Source organism: Humulus lupulus, chromosome 2 (genome assembly GCF_963169125.1).
Source record: "Humulus lupulus chromosome 2, drHumLupu1.1, whole genome shotgun sequence".
NCBI classification, from domain to species: Eukaryota; Viridiplantae; Streptophyta; class Magnoliopsida; order Rosales; family Cannabaceae; genus Humulus; species Humulus lupulus.
Window position 1 is genome coordinate 246,461,141 of NC_084794.1, and position 19,199 is coordinate 246,480,339.

Consider the following 19,199-nt stretch of genomic DNA (forward strand, 5'->3'; position numbering starts at 1 on the left):
CCATAGATAAGAGTCAACACCTAAGTCGTTAAGGAGACCTGGTTATGTCCAGGTACCATATTCCCCCCAAGTAACTGGGAAAGGGTCTTTCGTGGTTACTTTTAAAATCACACTTGCAAATAAAAAGAAACATTCGATTCTTATTTATACATAGAAAGTGGCCCTCCAGGCCTTACAAGTGGATCATTGATAGTATTTCTTTAAGTGGATGGCATTCCAAGTCTGCGGGATCGCCCCTCCATCAAGTCGAGCTAACTTATAAGTTCCCTCCTTGATGACTTCAATGACCTGGTATGGTCCTTCCCAGTTTGGTCCCAAAACCCCATCTTTGGGATCTTTTTCGACCAGGAAAACTCTCCTTAGGACCAAATCGCCAACGCTAAAGACGCGTTTTTTGACCTTGGAGTTGAAGTAGCGAGTGATCTTTTGCTGATAATGGGCGAGTTGGAGTTGCGAATCCTCCCGCTTTTCATCAATCAGGTCTAGGGAATGGCACAGGAGTTCGTGGTTCCGGTCTTGGTCGTAGGATTAGACTCTATGCGACAGAACTTTAACCTCCACGGGGAGGACTGCTTCACTCCCGAAGGCTAGGGAGAAAGGAGTGTGACCCGTGGGAGTTCGATGCGAGGTCCGGTATGCCCACAGGACCTGGGGGAGCTGGTCTGGCCAGATCCCTTTTGCCTCGTCTAGCCTCTTCTTGAGGCTTGTCTTTAGAGTTTTGTTCACAGCCTCGACCTGGCCGTTCGCCTGGGGATAGGCCACGGATGAGAAACTTTTCACAATTATGTGCCTTTCACAAAATTCGGTGAACAGATCGCAGTCAAATTGGGTGCCGTTGTCGGAGACGATCTTCTTAGGAAGGCCAAATCGACAAATGATGCTTTTCACCACAAAGTCGAGTACTTTCTTTGATGTTATTGTCGCCAATGGCTCTGCCTTGGCCCACTTGGTGAAGTAGTCAATGGCTACCACGGCGTAACGGACCCCGCCCTTCCCGGTGGGCAGGGCGCCCACTAGATCTATTCCCCAAACGGCAAATGGCCAAGGAGCCGAGATCATTTTTAGCTCAACCGGAGGAGCTCGGGCAACCACAGCGAATCGCTGACACTTGTCGCACCTTTTCACATACGAGATTGAGTCTTTGGACAGATTCGACCAATAATAACCTTTCTTGAGAACCTTTAAGGCCAGGCTTTTCCCCCCAGTGTGGTCTCCGCAGAATCCTTCGTGAACTTCCTGCAGGATGGCCTTCGCTTCGCTTGGAAGAACGCACCGAAGGAGAGGTAGGGAGTGCCCACGCCGGTACAACACTCCTTCAACTAGCGTATATCTAGGAGCTTGATAAAGGACTCATCGTGCATTGTTACGCTCTTCGGGTAACCTGCCTTCGACGAGATACTCAAGAATGGGAGTCATCCAGGTCGGCCTAATATCAATCATCTCGATCTCTGCCCGATCTCCCTCTATACTTGGCTTTTCCAAGAATTCTATTGGCACCAACCCCAGGGTTTCTGCCTCTCCTGAGGTGGCGAGTTTGGCGAGAGCATCTGCGTTGGCATTTTGCTCCCGAGGTATTTGTTCGATCGAACCTCGCCCAAACGCGGACAGCTCGACTTTTACTTTTGCCAAGTAGGCAGCCATCTTTGGTCCCCGCGCCTGATATTCTCCCAAAACCTGGTTCACCACGAGCTGGGAGTCACTGAAGCACTGGACGGAGTTCGCCTTTAGCTCGCTAGCTACCCTCAGCCCAGCCAACAAAGCCTCGTACTCTGCCTCGTTGTTAGACGCCTTGAACCCGAACCTTAGCGCTGAGTGGAATCTATGTCCCTCGGGGGATATCAGGATGATTCCGGCCCCGGAGCCGTTCTCGTTAGATGAACCATCGACGAAAATCTTCCACGACGAATGCGGGGAGGTGACTTGATGCAAGCCTTCTGATGGATTCTCCTGGAATCTCGTGCACTCCGCCATGAAGTCGGCCAAGGCTTGACTTTTTATGGTAGTTCGTGGAGTATAGAAAATCTCGAACTGACTGAGTTCGATTGCCCACTTTAGCAAACGTCCCGATGCTTCAGGCTTTTGCAACACCTGCCTTAGAGGCTGATCGGTCATGACGTGTACAGAGTGGGACTGGAAGTACGGCCTGAGCTTTCGCGAGGCCGTGATTAGGCAGAACGCCAGTTTTTCCATCAGTGGGTATCGCGACTCTGCTCTGAGGAGTCTCTTGCTGATGTAATAGACTGGCTTTTGAACTTGGTCCTCTTCTCGCACTAGCACGGCGCTTGCTGCATCCTCAGTGACGGCCATGTACAGATAAAGAGGTTCTCCTGCCCTGGGTTTGGACAGCACGGGCGGCTCAGCCAGATGCGCCTTCAAGTCGAGGAATGTGCTTTCGCATTCTACTGTCCACTCAAACTTTTTGTTTCCCCGGAGCAGGTTGTAGAACGGCAAACACTTGTCGGTTGATTTGGAAATGAACCGGTTGAGTGCTGCCACTCTTCCTGTGAGGCCTTGGACGTCTTTCCGCGACCTGGGGGAAGGAAGCTCGAGCAGTGACCTGATTTTGTCGGGGTTTGCCTCGATTCCTCGGGTATTGACTATGAACCCCATGAATTTCCCTGATGCGACACCGAACGTGCATTTCTGAGGATTGAGCCTCATGCCGTATTCTCGTAGTATTTTAAAACATTCTTCCAGGTCGGAAACATGGTTGTCGGCAGTCTTTGATTTGACAAGCATGTCATCAACATACACCTCCATGTTCTTTCCGATCTGGTCCGCGAACATTCTGTTTACTAGCCTCTGATAGGTAGCTCCGACATTCTTCAGACCGAATGGCATGACTTTATAGCAATAGACATTCATTGGGGTCATGAAGCTGGTATGCTCCTGGTCCGCCGGGTTCATCGTGATCTGATTGTAGCCTGAGTACGCGTCCATGAAGGACATGAGCTCGTGCCCCGCCGTGGCATCCACCAGCTGATCGATCCTTGGCAATGGAAAGCAATCCTTGGGGCAGGCTTTATTCAGGTCGGAGAAGTCAATACAGGTCCGCCACTTCCCGTTGGGCTTTGGAACCAGCACGGGATTAGCGACCCAAATTGGAAATTTGGCTTCGCGGATAAAACCACACTTTTTGAGCTGGGCCACTTCTTCTTCAAGGGCTTCGGCTCGGGTCGTTCCTAAACGCCTCTGCTTTTGGGATTTGGCAGGAACACTTTTATCCAGGTGGAGTGTGTGCATGATGATACTCGGACTAATCCCCACCATGTCCTCGTGGGACCAGGCGAATACGTCCAAGCTATTCTTCAGAAATGCAATCAGCTTCGCCTTTCTCTGGTCGCAGAGGTTCTTCCCAAGCTTAACCGTCCGTAACGGGTTTTGTTCGTCAATGTTCACCTCCTCGAGCTCCTCAATAGCCTGGAGCTCGGATTTGTCCTCGCCTACTCGGGGGTCAATGTCCTCATTTAGGGCGATCTTTTCCTCTTCGGAAATCTGAGGTTTTTCAATCTCGGGAGCCGCCTTGGGTCCCTGAGATTCCTCTACGCCCTGAATGGCCATTGCCAACTGCCTGGGTTTAGACTTTCCCTTCATGGAAATGTTGTAGCATTCCCTGGCAGCGAGCTGATCGCCCTTGATGGTACAGACTCCTGTTGAAGTAGGGAACTTCATGGCGAGGTGTCAAACGGAAGTGATGGCTTCGAAAGCTATGAGCGCAGGTCGTTCCAAAATGGCGTTGTAGGCAGCGGAGCAGTCAATGACCACGAACTCAAGTAGCTTGGAGACTGTCCGAGACTTTTCTCCTAGGGTGATCACCAGCTCGATCGTCCCTATCGCTGCCGATCCTTCTCCTGAAAAACCATATAGCATCATCGAGGTGGCCTTTAGCTCGGCGACAGTCAGACCCATCTTTTCTAAGGTGGATCAGAATAGGAGGTTCACCGAGCTCCCATTGTCCACCAACACTCTCCTTACTTTCCGGTTGGCGAGCTGGACTGCTATGACCAAGGGATCGTTATGAGGGAATTGGACATGGCCTGCGTCTTCCTCCGTGAAAGTTATCGGTTGTTTCTCTAACCGTTGCTGTTTTTACTGACGTTGCTCCGGGACGAATTCCGCTCCGTTATGAGCCTTTAACTCATTCACATACCTCTTCTGTGCGCCTCTGCTCGTGCCAGCCATATGCGGCCCTCCAGAGATGGTGGATATCTCTCCCTCGATCACGGGAGGAGGGACGTCTTGATCTACCCGAGGCCCGGGCTGATTGGCTGGGACTTCTGGAGTTGGTCGACCCGCTGGGACCCTGTTTCGTGAATATTGCGCCAAGGGGCCTGCTCGGATGAGAGTCTTGATTTCATCTTTTAGATGTCTGCAATCGTCGGTATTGTGGCCGATGTCGTTATGGAAACGGCAGAACTTCGAAGTATCTCTCTTTCCCTTGTGGTGTTTCAATGGCTCCGGCCTCTTCCAGGGGACCCGAGCAGCGTTGGCCAGGAAAATATTTTCCCTGGACTGGGTGAGCTCGGTATATGTTGTGAACACGGGCTTGAATTTATCCATAGACTTATTCTTCTTTTGACCGTGCTGGCTGTTTTCACCGTTTCCCTTTCTTTTGCCCCCGCCAGGCTGGTTGTTCTGCGCGTCGCCGGGAATCGCCACCGCGATCTCCGTCCCTGCCCCAGCGGGCTTCTCGGGAACCTGGCTGGTCCCCGTGGCTGAAGCTTCAGCTTCCTCTAAGTTTATCCATTCTTGGGCTCTGTTAAGGAATTCGTTAACCGAGCCGACTCCCTTCCTCTAAATATCTTTCCACAGGTCTCCTCCGACCAGGATTTCGGTTCTCATGGCCATGAGCTTAGAGCTATCGTCAGTGTCCCGAGCTCGAGCAGCGACATTCGCGAATCTGCTCAAGTAGGCTTTTAGCGTCTCACTGGGCTGCTGTCTTACGTTAGCTAGGGAGTCTGCCTGGATTCGGGCGGCCTGGGAGGCGCGGAATGCCCTTTTGAAGTCAGCTGAAAAAGTCTTCCAGGAACTGATTGACTGTCTTTTACTTTGCTTGAACCACTACTTGGCAGGTCCGATCAATGTGGAAGGAAAGATCAAGCAACGCAGCTCCGGGCCAATGTTATGAGCCATCATTAGGGTGTTGAACATCCCCAAATGATCCGACGGGTCCCCGTCCCCGTTAAACTTTGACAAATGGGGCATACGGAAACCAGATGGGTAGGCCGTCGCTGCTATATTGGGGGCGAAGAGTTCCATTTCGTCGCCAGAATCATACTCGTCTTTTTCTTTTTCTGTCAGGAGCTTTCTCATCAGCTCCTCCATCTGAGTTAGGCGCTCAAGGGTTTTTTCCTGAGATCCTGGGTTATTCCGGGGCTGTTCCACAGCTCCGGACCCATTGTACACATTAGGTGGGTTGTTGCCCCTCCTATCTTGAGATAGGTTATTTGGGACATTCCCTCCGTTACGTACTTCGGATCGGACCCCCGCCGAGCGGCCCTGCCTACCATCTTCGGTTCGATCGTCTCTGTGAGAGTTGAGGTGATCTCGGAGGTCACCTCCTTGTGTAGTCTGGATACTTTGTGCCGAACTCAGTCGCTGACGCAGGTCTCCTCCCGAGAGATCACTCCGGCGACTACCGGTCCAGTGGCTCCTGCTGGATAGGCTTGGAGTGCGTCTTTGGCGGTTACGACCTGATCCTTCCCCTGGCACCCTGCTGCGCTAGGAAGGCCCAGCCGACGGCAGGTCTCTCCTACTACTCCTGTAGGCTGGGACGTCCCGAATGGGCTGAGGAGATGGGTATCTGATTGGAGAAGGGGGATGCCTGACTGGGGAGGCGATCCTAGTTCCGTCCGTACGGATCAAATTTGGCGGGGGCCTTTCGGCCCTGCCAGCTTGCTGGTCCTGCGCAGGGCGAGCTGGACGAGGTGCAGGACGGTCTTTCTGGGACTGGCTGGCGCTGCTGGCCCGCCCCGGATCTCCTTCAGGAGTTTCCTCGAGCTCTCCTGGGCGCCCTCGAGGAAGGTTGAGAGCTAGGGGTTGACGTCCTCACTGAACGGCTGTATTCCTGTTGTCTGACCCCAGGCATTTCCCTGAAGTTTGCCTCTTGATGGTGTGATGAAGGGGCAGAGTTGGCTGCATGAGGCCTATCTGAACGGCTATGTCTGGACCGATTACTCCGGCGAGACTTAGGAGCCTCACCTTGCCTCTCTCCAACGTTAACATTGGTTGTGAGAGGGGGTAGTCGGGCCAGAATATCCTGGATTTGCCGACCGGCTGTTGCTAACTGGCTCCTCAGTTGAGCATTCTCCATCTCCACCGCAGTATAATAACACGGGTTCGGATTAGGTGGCCGGGGTGCTGAGCTACCAGTGTCGTCCTGGCCCGCCGGCTGCTTTCCTGGCCTCTGCTGGATTTCAGGAATTTGCTCATCAGGGATGGCAACATGGTAGGCCTCCTGCCCATCATGCTGTTCTGTTTCGTTGCCATGTCTGGATCGAGTGGTCACCATAGTTGGGTGTTTGCGGTAGCACTAATCGAACTTGCTCTCAATGAAAGCACCAAACTGTTGACGCGGTTCTTCGCCAACAAGTAATTAAGAGAAGAAGAGAAAGGGATTAGTGCTGAAGGTAGAACCGTCACAGATATGAAATCTTAGAGAGTGAACTAGGTGACTCAAGACGCGTTTTTAAGTGGTTCAAAGGTTAAAATCATTCTACTCCACTAGTTAATATTATTGATGTATTCTGGGTATTTGGTTTACAAAGTATATGACTCTTCAGAGACTATTTTTTCCAACCCCTATCAACTCCCAGGGTCCCCATATTTATAGGAGATGGCACCTGGAAGTTGGTAGGGAGGTCATCACGTGACCTTCCCATTGGTCATATCAACTCTGTACCATTTATGATTAATTCCTAAACCTGACACATAAGTGTGGTCTAATCAGTTTGTAAGGAGATAATGGGCCGCACGGCCCAACCCAACCGTGGGCGTCTGAATGCGCACGTTCCTGATGCGTAACCGGAAAGTTAGGGAGATATCGGACACGTGATGTCAGATATAGGCACGTTTATCTTGCGTGTGTTGACTTCACAAAGGATCAGGAATGCACGAGCATAAGCTCGCACAACGAGCTGCTTCACTGACCTAACCTTCGGCCTGAAGGACTCCTTCCCCCAGTCTTAGGCAGCATTGGCGAGTTCTTGAGGATACCTCGAGCTAAGTGGGTACGACCTGGAAAACCAGATCTCTGACCTGGGGAGGCTTACGGACTAACCTTGATTATGACAGCCCGTGGGAAAACCAGGGCGTACATGTGTATATTCAATTATGTATATATAATACATAATCTTAATTTTTATTAAAAAATTATCATTTATATTTAAAAAGAAAACATGCTATATTTTTTATTTGATCTAACTCATATAAATATATATATATTCATATTGAATAACAATAAATATTATATATATGTGTCGCGTGTATATCATTTATCTTCTATCAAGAATAAACAAACTTATTCTCTAATCATTAATGTGTAATTTGAATAATATCATGAATGTTTTGTACCTTAAATATAATAGTTTGTGATATAAAATATTACCATATTATATATATATTTTAAAATCATAAATAATGTTTTGATTTACTTTTTCTTTTAATATGTTTATGTTATTCTTTTATATATAATATTGTTTATTTATTTGAAATTTTTATGACAACATATAAATTTAATAAAAATAATTAATAATTTTTATAAATAAAACTAAGCAAACGTGCACTTGTATCTAGTAAACATATAAATACCATACAAAAAATAGATATTTTTTTTTGGTAGGTAACTATTTAGTAACTTATGTTTTTGCAAAATATTATTTTGGTATTCTATGTTTACAATAATGTTAATTTAGTACACAATATTTTGAAATCATATATATTTGGTACTCTGTATTTTAAAATTATACATATTTAGTACCTAAACTTAAATTTAACTAATAAAATTTTACTAATTTAATAAAAATATTTTCAATTATATAAATTCAAAATTTAAATTTAATTACTTAATTACGTATAACATCAAATTTGAGTTTAAGATATTAAATTTGTATCATTTTAAAATAAAATATATTATATAAGTATTATTAACAATACAGATTATCAAAATGAAATTTTTTTAAAACAAAAAACATGGGATACGAATAAAGTAAATTCCCTATTTTTTTTAATTTTCACGCTGTGAACAACAAAGTATCCAATATTATTCTTAAATGCATTTGTATTAAAATTCCAATTGCAGTTCAACAATATCACTTTTTTTTGTTTTTTAAAGGAGAATATATTGACTATATTTCTTTTTTTTTTTTGAGCAATTTTTTTTCCTTTTTTTTTTTATCGAGAGAAAGTGAGAGTTTTCCAAGTTGTTTCCAATCCAAGTTGTTAGACACACAAAAATGACGAATAGGCGTCTAGGTTCATCTTTTGAATTGAGACCAAAATGGCCGACTGTTACTTCCTAACCAAATGATCCTTTAAATTCCTTTATAAGAATACCACAACATCAATTACCGTCTCGCACATTTGCACCTTATTATTAATTTGATTAGAGATTAGGGACTAATCTCATCTTTTTATTTCCCAAAATACCCTTCTCCACTTTAACAATAAAAGCTCCCTTTTAATTTAAACTGCCACTAACATAAAAACATTATAAAAAAAAAACCAGGCCTGGGTCTCCACCTCCAATGGCGTCCATGGCGACCCTTTTCGCCAAAACTCCGTACCCATCTCATGCTCTCCCCAAAACCTTCAATACCCATTTCACGCCAAGTCTCAAAGTTTCCTTTTCCCGTTGTTCCGGGTCCCGGGCTGGGAGGAGGCTCCGGGTTTCCTGCGGTTTGATCGAACCGGACGGTGGGAAGCTCGTGGAGCTCTTCGTTGACGAGTCTCTGAGGAGAGAGAAGAAGAAAGAAGGTCTGGACTTGCCCAGAATCAATCTCTCCCGGATCGATCTCCAATGGGTCCATGTACTCAGCGAAGGTTGGGCCAGCCCTCTTCGTGGGTTCATGAGAGAATCCGAGTTCCTCCAAACGCTTCATTTCAACTCGCTCCGACTCGATGACGGGTCGGCAGTGAACATGTCGGTGCCGATTGTTTTGGCCATCGACGATTCGCAGAAACGCCGTATTGGCGAGTCGACCCGAGTTGCTCTTGTTGACTCGGACGATCAACTGGTGGCGATTCTTAAAGAGTAAGTCGTTTATGTTCCATATAAAGTTTTTATTTTTATCTACACAAGTTTTATACTTTTTGTCAATTCTTAAGAGTAAGTCGTTTACGCCTCATATAAAGTTTTTAATTTTATTTAAACAAGTTTTAAGCCTTTTGTTATAATTCATGGAGTTGTTGGAGTAAAATTTGGTACGAGTTCTAGTGTTTTAGATTGAATATGAGAGTTTTATTTTGAAGAAAGATATAGATTTAGTTTTTTTGGTTATTTTTTATGATGTCAGATTGGTACAACTTTTAATGAGTTTTACGTGATTAAATACTGCTAGTGTGTTTTAGATTTATGAGGCTCAGGCGATGATGATAAAGAACTTGAATTTTGTTTTTATCTTTTGAGGATATGTAAGTCTAAATCATAGTATTGCACTCAAAATTAAACGTGCACGGTTGTTGATATTGAGTCTCAATTTATAACTTGGTTAAGATTCGTTGTATAATGTTGAAGGTTCAATATAACGGATGTCTATTGTTTGAAGGTGAGTTGAAAGGTACTTAAGAAAAAGGAGGGAGCGTTTTAGTCTTCCCACATGGGTCATTTTCATATATGATTTTGTGTTCTTTAAATCTGGACTTCTGTATGGTGGGGTATAATATGTTTTACACTGTAACGACTTTTTACATACTTTCACAATTCAATAATTGATATTTAATATATAGTATATATTAAAAGCTTTTCTGTTTATCATTATATTGGAGTTTAATAGAGTATAGCGTATCTTATGCGTAAATTTTATTTGTCAGCCAACCAATCTTTTAAAGGTAACATAAGTCTTCGGATAAACATTAGTTCTAATCTTCTTTATGAAGATGTTGGAAAATATAATGTATAGTGGTTTTGTGCTTTACTTACTGAGGTTACCCTCCATAAATACCTATTTCTGGATTATCTAGTTTCATTTTGATTTCTAATGACATCTTGGTTTGATTATTTGATCATCTCAGTATTGAGATCTACAAACACCATAAAGAAGAACGGATAGCAAGAACTTGGGGAACCACCGCCCCTGGCTTGCCTTATGTTGATCAAGCTATAACCAATGCTGGGAATTGGTTGATTGGGGGTGATCTTGAGGTTTTAGAACCCATCAAGTACCATGATGGCCTTGATCGATTTCGGTTCTCTCCTGCTGAACTACGTGAGGAATTCACAAAGCGCAATGCTGATGCTGTGTTTGCTTTCCAGCTTCGAAATCCTGTGCACAATGGCCATGCTTTGCTGATGACTGATACCCGTCGCCGGCTTCTGGAGATGGGTTACAAGAATCCTATCCTCTTGCTCCATCCTTTGGGAGGCTATACTAAGGCGGATGATGTTCCACTTAGTTGGCGAATGAAGCAACACGAAAAGGTTAGCTTTTCGTCAACTTTGTTATTTCTCGTGGATTTTAGTAGGTATTGAGATTGGAATATTCAAATTTTAAGATAATTTTTTAATTTGCATCGATATGAATGTTAGTGTAGTACTGATTTTGTTCTGCTTAAATATGCACTCAGGTTTTGGAGGATGGTGTTCTTGATCCAGAGACGACTGTGGTTTCCATATTCCCCTCTCCAATGCACTATGCTGGCCCAACTGAGGTGCAGTGGCATGCAAAGGCCAGAATAAACGCAGGGGCAAACTTTTACATCGTTGGTCGTGACCCCGCTGGTATGGGACATCCGATTGAGAAAAGAGATCTATATGATGCTGACCATGGAAAGAAAGTATTGAGCATGGCACCTGGACTGGAGCGGCTTAACATTCTTCCCTTTAAGGTAAACATATAACACAAATGCCATGACATCTAACAAAATATTGCTTTCCCCAATTTAAAATCCTCTAACAATCACTAATATGCTGCTGTTGCAGGTTGCTGCGTATGACAAAACTCAAGGAAAAATGGCCTTCTTTGATCCATCAAGACATCAGGACTTCATCTTCATATCCGGCACCAAGGTACTTTATTCTTAAAACTGTTATTTCAGCCAATTCTATTGTTGACTCAGTTAGCCATGCAAGAAAAGAAGCATATAATGTGACTATGGTGATTTTTCCTTGTGAAAGTTGTATTGCACCTTAAAATGGATTTGTGTATTTACAGATGCGGACACTTGCGAGGAACAAAGAGAATCCACCAGAAGGTTTTATGTGTCCTGGTGGTTGGCAAGTGCTGGTTGAATACTATGATAGTTTGGCAGTTCCCGCAGAGAACAGCAAAGTCATCCCGGAAGCTGTTCCAGCTTAGATAGATTTTTGTTGCAACATAATATGTAATACCATCTGATTGGGAGAAACCTTAATTACTAATATTCTCCTGTGTAATCCAGGTTGTTGCTACAAGTTGTGTCAAGTTTTTCTTAATAAAAAGCATGTGAGGCTTTGGTACAGAAACAAAACTTGCCTCATCTGTAATTAGTGCCCAAAATTGCATCTTGCACTCTAGTGCATTTGTGCATGAGGGCGCATTGTATCATATTGGGGTTGCTTTTCATGTAGGAGATTAATTGTGCTGCAATGTCTTATTTCAATATTGGAATGCTCAATCAACTGATTCTGTTCATAATGGTGTGTGTTCTTTTGAATCTTGTCAATTTGTACTTCGAAAATTCAACTTTAACTATTAGCAATTAAATGCAAGTTTAAAAATTAAAATTTTTCTATTCACTTCTATATTTTGTAACTGTTATTAATTTTATGAACTCCACCGAGAACACCAAATTGTATTTTTCTTCTAATCCATGTCAAATAATAACTCAAGAAAATAATCTAATTGCAAGTTAAGAATTCTAATAATCATTATAAATATAGATCATTAATTTCTCCCCATGTTCTTCCATTATAAACTTTCAAATCACAACTGAATCTAATCTATCAATAGTATTAAGTCTAGCCATAATTAAATCTAATAATATCATTAAGTCTAGCCATAATTTGACTACTAATTCAATTTCAAAGTTGATCACTCTTTGGAAAACATTAAGTACAAATCAATATAAACAATTAATGTGAACATCAAAATAAAAAATTTAAAAGAAAACTTATTTTTAAACATAGGGTTCCATTATAGTCCTTGAAAAAGAATTTAGTTCATCATCTTAAAATAAAATATAAAACAAGAATAGCAATTCATGGTTTGAAATTCAAAAGAATAAGATCAAATAAAAAAAAAGAAGAAAAGATAAAACTAAGTGTGATGATCCGTTTTCAATCTTCAAAATCCACTCCTGTCTTGTGTTTTTCTTTCCAAAGACTTGCTCTCCACGTTTAGATTTAATCTCATATGATAACCCTCAGTGAAATTATGAATTTCCCATTTAAATGGCTTTTAAAAAGGCCTATAAATAAGTTAAAGTCGCGACATCACGAGCCATTGCACGAACTCCACGAGGGCTCACACGACTTATTGTCCAAAGTATTTTTCATGATTCGACACTCCTCAGTAAAACTCACATAACTTTCTCATCCAAACTCTAAATGAGATTATTCAAAATTATTTAGAAAGATGAGAAATAGATCTACAACTTCCATTTCGCAATTATTTTCCCAGAAAATGCGTGGATCATAGTTGAAATCAGGGTTGAAGTTTCAACTTTCTGCAAAACGAACCGAGTCAATGCAAGACTTGAGTGAAAAAATCTTTGATTGCATTTGGGTGGAGAAGAGTTCTTCTTAGGTTTTGTTAAAAGACATATTTATTATTTTTTAAGTGAAAAAAATAGTAGTGTAATTTAGTTAATGTGTCATAAGTATAATAAAGTTTTAATATCATGACTAATTATTAAGTATAAATAAATATTACCTAATAAGTGACACTTGTCACAAAACTAAAGAGAGAGTGCAAAAGATTGTGGAAAAGAGTCTCCTTATCACTCATCTTCCACCATACGTGGGTTTTATTATTCCCATGGTGAACACATGGAAATGAGATTTCCATTACCAAGAAAATTGTTTAATTCCCAAAATGTGACTACTACTAAGCGATAGTTGTAGTAAAATCGGGCGGTCGATCCACAAGGAGGTAGCCTAAAAGCAAAAGATTAGTAGAAAATAACACAAAAAGTTAGTAACATGAAATAAATAAAAATGGAAATTGTGAATGCCAAAAATTGGACATGATCTTGAGAGAGCCATAGTCGACACTCAAGAGAAAAAGTGAGGTTTACCCTCAGTGACCTCGGGCAAGCCAAGCAACCCCGTGCCTCGCCCCACGCGAGACCCGTGCCTCATAAGAGGCCTTCGAGAAAGTGCCCATCTCGCCTCGCCTCGCAAGGATGAAGGCTTGAAAGGCCACATTTCGGCATGCGTCGCCTCAAATGCCCACTAATGGTCCCGCGCACCAGGTGCCTTGCGCACCTGTGCACCAATCGCCTCGCGCTTCTGCGCCACCAGGCGCCTCGCGCACCTGCGCCACCAGGCGCCTCGCGCACCTGCGCGCTAGGTGCCTCGCATGCCTGTGCACTAATCATCTCGCGCGCCTGCGCCACTAGGCGCCTCGCGCGCCCGCGCACCAACCACCTCGCGCGCCCGCCCATCAGGCGCCTCGTGCGCCCACGCACCAACCGTCTCGCACGCCTGCGCCACCAGGCACCTCCTTCACGCCTTGGATGTGGTTGGTTACGTAGGGCCCCGTTAAAGAGGCCTTATCTTCCTCACTAGGACAAGTGCCACCAATGGGGCCCATCATCACTAGCCAGTCTAGGCGAAGTGGAGGGCCTCCTAAGCATTAGTGCGAAGAGAACTAGAAGAGATCCCAAAGTAAAATAAAAAGAACTAAGTAATCCGCCCATAATAACCATTAAAGACTTTGATACTTAGAACATGTAGAAACAAGGCATATTTGAAGGGTCAGAGTACGAACACACTATCACGCCAAACAAGTAGCGACAGTACAAGGAAGGTACATGGCAGGGCCTCCTCCAACATGTACCTGACATTTGTACAAAAGTAGTGGTGGGGGCATGGCATAGTACCATGACAGAATGTTTTTCCAAGACCACTGACAAGTACTATGGATCGACCACCACTCCTTCAGCACCACTACCACCTGCTCCACGACCACCTGCAACTTGCAGGTGAATCATTTTGTCCTCTTGGGACCACAATGTACCTAGAGCCATTAGAGCTCACCTATAAATAAGGACCCACTTCATCATTGAAAGGGGTTGGGAAAATTTTGTAAGATCAGACTATTCTAATAGCCATATACGAGTTTTTCTTCTATTGTTCACTTGCAATTTTTCTTCATATTTCTACAGGTTCTTTTGCGTTCATTAAGTTCTGATTAATTCTTTGAGTTTTCCATCTATATTTCGTTGATGAGTTTCCACTGTCAACAGTTTGGCACCGTCTGCGGAAGGATAAGTGCCAAGCCACTGTTCTTCCATTGATTCTGGCAGGAAAAGATGCCAAGACATTCTAAGTGATTGAGAGAGCCACAAGAGGTGGAGGTCCACCTTGACGGAGATCAGCTGAAAGCCTCCATGAAAATTCCTCCGCCACCAAAAAATGTGGATGCACCAAAGAAGCCCACGATTCCTGGGAATGAAAAGGAGGCTTCATCCCCAGCTGTCCAGCCTGATGAGAACCATCCGCGATCCGTGGCTGCTCCCGTGAGAGATGCCGGAGAGCTTCTGCCCCCAAGGCCACCACGGGTGCCGAACTCCGGCCGACAAGATCCGGGTCCATCAACACGCAAGCCGAGCAAGAGTCACCGAGTGCATTATATAAGCTCGAGCTCTAGGTCTCAATTTTACGAAGAGGAGATACGTGAGTTACACCAGAAGAACCAAAGGCTAGAAACCACCTTAGGAAATATGCAAGAGGTGTTGAACGACCTACTACAAGGAAAATCAAGCGTGCCCCTTCCTAGACGAAAGGAAACAGGCCCAGAGGGTGGAGAAACCATAGTCCCTGTGGATGATGGGAGGACTCAGCTCTCCACTAGTAATACCCCTCGGACAAAGCAGCATGAACATACTGGGAATGCAAAGCAGCCCTAGGGGCCAGAGCAAAAGAACAACGCTAACCCTTATAATGACGCTGAAGTCACCTCTAGGGAGGCACCACCTGACCTAAGAGAAAAGCTCAATAGAAGGAGGTCTGAAGTAAGGAAAACACCTCCTGTGGCCCCTCCGAAGGGTAGAGAAAAGAGAAAGGCCGACCCTACCGAGCTGAGGGACTCCTTGAATCGGAGGCAACATGAGCTAGACACCGAGATTAGGAGCCTTTGGAGCAAGATCGTCACGGTGTCTGAGGGGCACATTACCGATGAAAAGTTCGACTACGAGTCGCCCTTCATGCGGGGAAATCCAGTTGGAACAGCTCCCGGCTAACTTTAAAGAACCTCATATGACCCCTTATGAGGGAGATACGGACCCCAAATACCATCTAGACACGTTCAATGGCCTAGTGAAATTGAGAGGAATTAATAGCAGGGCCAGGTGCCACTGCTTCCCTGTCACGTTAAAAGGACATGCGTACAAATGGTTCAAGAGACTCCGACCAGGGTCTATTAGGTCATGGCAACAATTTTTCGACAAGATTCTCCAACAACATCATGCCGTACACGATTATACCTTACCGGGAACTAGTCTCGCTAATATAAAGCAAGGTGAAGGAGAGAGCTTGAAGAGCTACATCCATAGGTTCAACATGGAGGCGGCTAAAGTGGGAAGCCTGATCAGGGGAGAACTCAAGATGGCGATCACGGACGGAGTGCACCCAAGCAGTAAGCTTTGGGATAAAATGCTCAAAAGGGAGGTCACAGACTTAGACGATTTCTACGAGCGGGCACAGAAGTACATTCGTGTCGAAGACGACCATGAGAACTTAAAGGAATCACTTGTCAAGCCCTCAGCCCCTGAAAGTTCGAATGAATCAAAAAAGAAAAGGGTGTATGAAGGCCCAAGAGATGACCACTAGAGGGAGCACAAACACGGAGGTAATCCTAGGAAAACATCCCACACCTTCTACATTGACCTGACACATACTAGGGAGCATATCTTCATAGAAAACGAGAATCAGGTCCCCTTTAGGAGACCCCAACCAATGAAGAGAGATCGGTCAAAGAGAGACCCTGGAAAGTACTATCAGTATCATAAAGACATTGGCCACACCACCGCGGATTTCATTCATTTAAAGGTGGAAATAAAGGAACTCATACGTAGGGGACACTTGGGTGTATACGTCCAGAGAGAAAATGAAAGTTCACCCTCGCAATGAACGTGGGATGTAGCCCTAGAAGTGCAAGGAGAGGTGAGGATGATCTTCAGAGGACCAGGATTCAGGGGGGAATCGAGAAAATGGCGAGATAGGTACGCCAAGGAAGCTAGATGAAGCCCACCCTCATGCATGCTAAGCTTAGAACAACGACCCCCCGAAAAAATTAAAGGGGAAAATGACTTAGTAACCTTCAACAAATAAGATGCGCGGGGTGTGCATTTACCTCACAATGACCCCTTGCTTTTTAACTGTTTAGCTTGCAAACATGAGGGTACATCGGGTCCTGGTGGAAAATGGAAGCTCCGTAGACATCCTATATCGCTCGGCCTTAGAGAAGATGGGACTGAGTATTTTGAACGTAAAGCTTTGTAACACATCCCTGTATGGGTTTACAGGAGACACGATACAATCCCTGGGCACAATTGAGTTAGCCCTCACCATGGGAGCGCCACCCAGACAGACCACTGTAATGACGAACTTTGTCATAGTAAACTGTTCCTCGACCTTCAACGCGGTATTAGGGAGACCCTCCTTAAGAGAATTGAAGGCAATAACCTCAGTATACCCAAGTGGGTTGGGGGGGGGGGGGGGGGGGCGAGCGTGAAAGGGGAACAGAAAGGAGCAAGGGAATGTTATAACACATCCCTTCGCATAGCCATGAGACTGCCAAAACTTATGGCGATGGTAGTGCATGGGGGCACAAACCCGAGAGAGTTCAACCCAAAGTCACTGAGGAGATCATAATCGATGGTTGTGCATACGTGCCGGAGAGGGAACATCGGGTAAAGCTCCACTTTTAGTATGATAAATCAAAGGGGTTACCATAGTTAGCCCCCCAACAACTATGAATTAGAGGGGTAACTTAGAAGCCCTGATATGTAGTAAGAACATCGTCGTCACAAATACCTATGTACTCTCATTTTTAATGAATATGGTTTTTATTTGCATGTCACACTCCTCATTTACGTGAGCACATATCTAACTTTTGTGTACCTATCACCAATTGGAATTATCAAAGCGCATGAGCAAAATGATCAAAGTGCCTGATGAGATAAATCTCGCCAACCACTTGGGGGCAGGGTACATAGCCAAAAATGGTTCTAAAAGAGACCCTTATAAAAAAAATAAGGAAGAAAACCTTGCAAGGAATCTCTCGAGTTCACAAGGATTAGCTACCCTTGTGAGCATCAAGAGGGTCAAATGATCCTACAGGAAGAGCCTCCTAATAAAGGCTGATACCTCCACGGGAGGTAAGGCCTCAAGAAGAGCTTGCTAATAAAGGCTGATACCTCCACGAGAGGAAAAGCCTCAGGAAGAGCCTCCTGATAAAGGCTGATAACTCCACGAGAGGAAAAGCCTCAGGAAGAGCCTCCTAATAAAGGCTGATGCCTCCACGAGAGGAAGAGCCTCAAGGCTGATACCTCCACGAGAGGAAAGGCCTTAGGAAGAGCCTCCTAGTAAAGGTTGATTCTTCCACGAGAGGAAAGGCCTCAGGAAGAGCATCCACCAATAAGCCTAGAGTGGCCACCAAGCCGTCTAGCCAAAAAGGGCCATAAAAGAGATCCTTGCAAAAATAGTACTATGCATAATGACAAGAATGATGCTTCTTTTAAGAAATAATAAGCGCATGCAAAAGTATATAAAATGATGACTAGAACCCAAAGGGTCAACATATCCTTACAAGTAAAATCAAGGTGTACCACTATCAAACCCCTTCGCGTGGGCTCAAAAGGACCTCAAGCATAATAAATAAAAAGTAAAAAAAAAAGAAAAAAAGAGAGACCTATCGAACCTCTATTTGCGGGCTCGAAAAGATCTCTAGCATAGAGAAGCCAAAATAAATGATCATATATATATATATAAAAGGAGTTGCGATAATGTAGCAGGACTTATAAAAATTCCAACAAAATAAAAAAAAAAAAGAATGATAGGCTCAAATGAGCATACAGCCAAATCGAATTAAATGATAATGTTGCAGAAGCAAAATCTCAGGGACTCCTGCCGCGAGCATTCCACTCAGTCACCCTGGTGATGGCGTGCTCATCAAAGGAGGAGAAATCGAAGTTAGGATTTTTCCTCCACTCTCCATAGAGGGTGCGCTCTATGGATTTGTACTCGATTTCAGCCAAATTCACCTCTAGGAGAGTGACCCTCTCCTACAACATTGCGACCTTAGCTTCTGCTCCCCCAAGATCGGCCTCTAGGCGAGCAACCTTCTCCTACAGCATCATGGCCTTGGAATTCGCCCTCTTCTTCTTTTTCGACGATGAAGAGGCCTTTGCTAGGGCCTTCTCAAGCTTAAGCTTGGTATCAGTGAGTTCCCTCTCAAGCTCCTAAACCTTGATCGTTAGACAGTCCCTTTCAACATTCGACGAGGAGAGGTCCTGCGCCGAATCAGCGAAGCGTTGGGCCACCAGAGAAGCCTGCACAAAAAAAAAAAAATCGTATATAAAAAATAATGATGATGAGAAAACAAAGAATCCAAAACAAAAGAAAAGGGAAAGAGTAAGGCCAATGTGAGACGCATGAACTCACCCAAGTTGTGGAGCGCACAAGAGTCTCCCCAAGCTCTGACATGGAAAAATACCCGAGACTTCTCCACTTAGTCTCAGGAAGACCCTCGCCGACCCGGGTATACCTTTGCCCATAAGAGGTCGCCATACGACCCACCCAGGGTGCCCCCTCCGAGTCAGGGGCGCTCGGCTGAGCA

General features: G+C 44.6%; 1 protein-coding gene across 1 annotated transcript; it reads left to right on the forward strand.

The window, feature by feature from the left end:
* The first annotated feature begins 8,610 nt into the window (after positions 1-8,610).
* Positions 8,611-11,831, forward strand: LOC133819155 (ATP sulfurylase 1, chloroplastic-like). The gene is made up of 5 exons (XM_062252327.1): positions 8,611-9,250; positions 10,231-10,636; positions 10,783-11,043; positions 11,138-11,224; positions 11,370-11,831. Exons 1-5 carry the CDS (start codon positions 8,745-8,747, stop codon positions 11,511-11,513), a joined length of 1,404 nt encoding a protein of 467 aa, XP_062108311.1. The 5' UTR covers positions 8,611-8,744; the 3' UTR covers positions 11,514-11,831.
* The last annotated feature ends 7,368 nt before the right edge of the window (positions 11,832-19,199 follow it).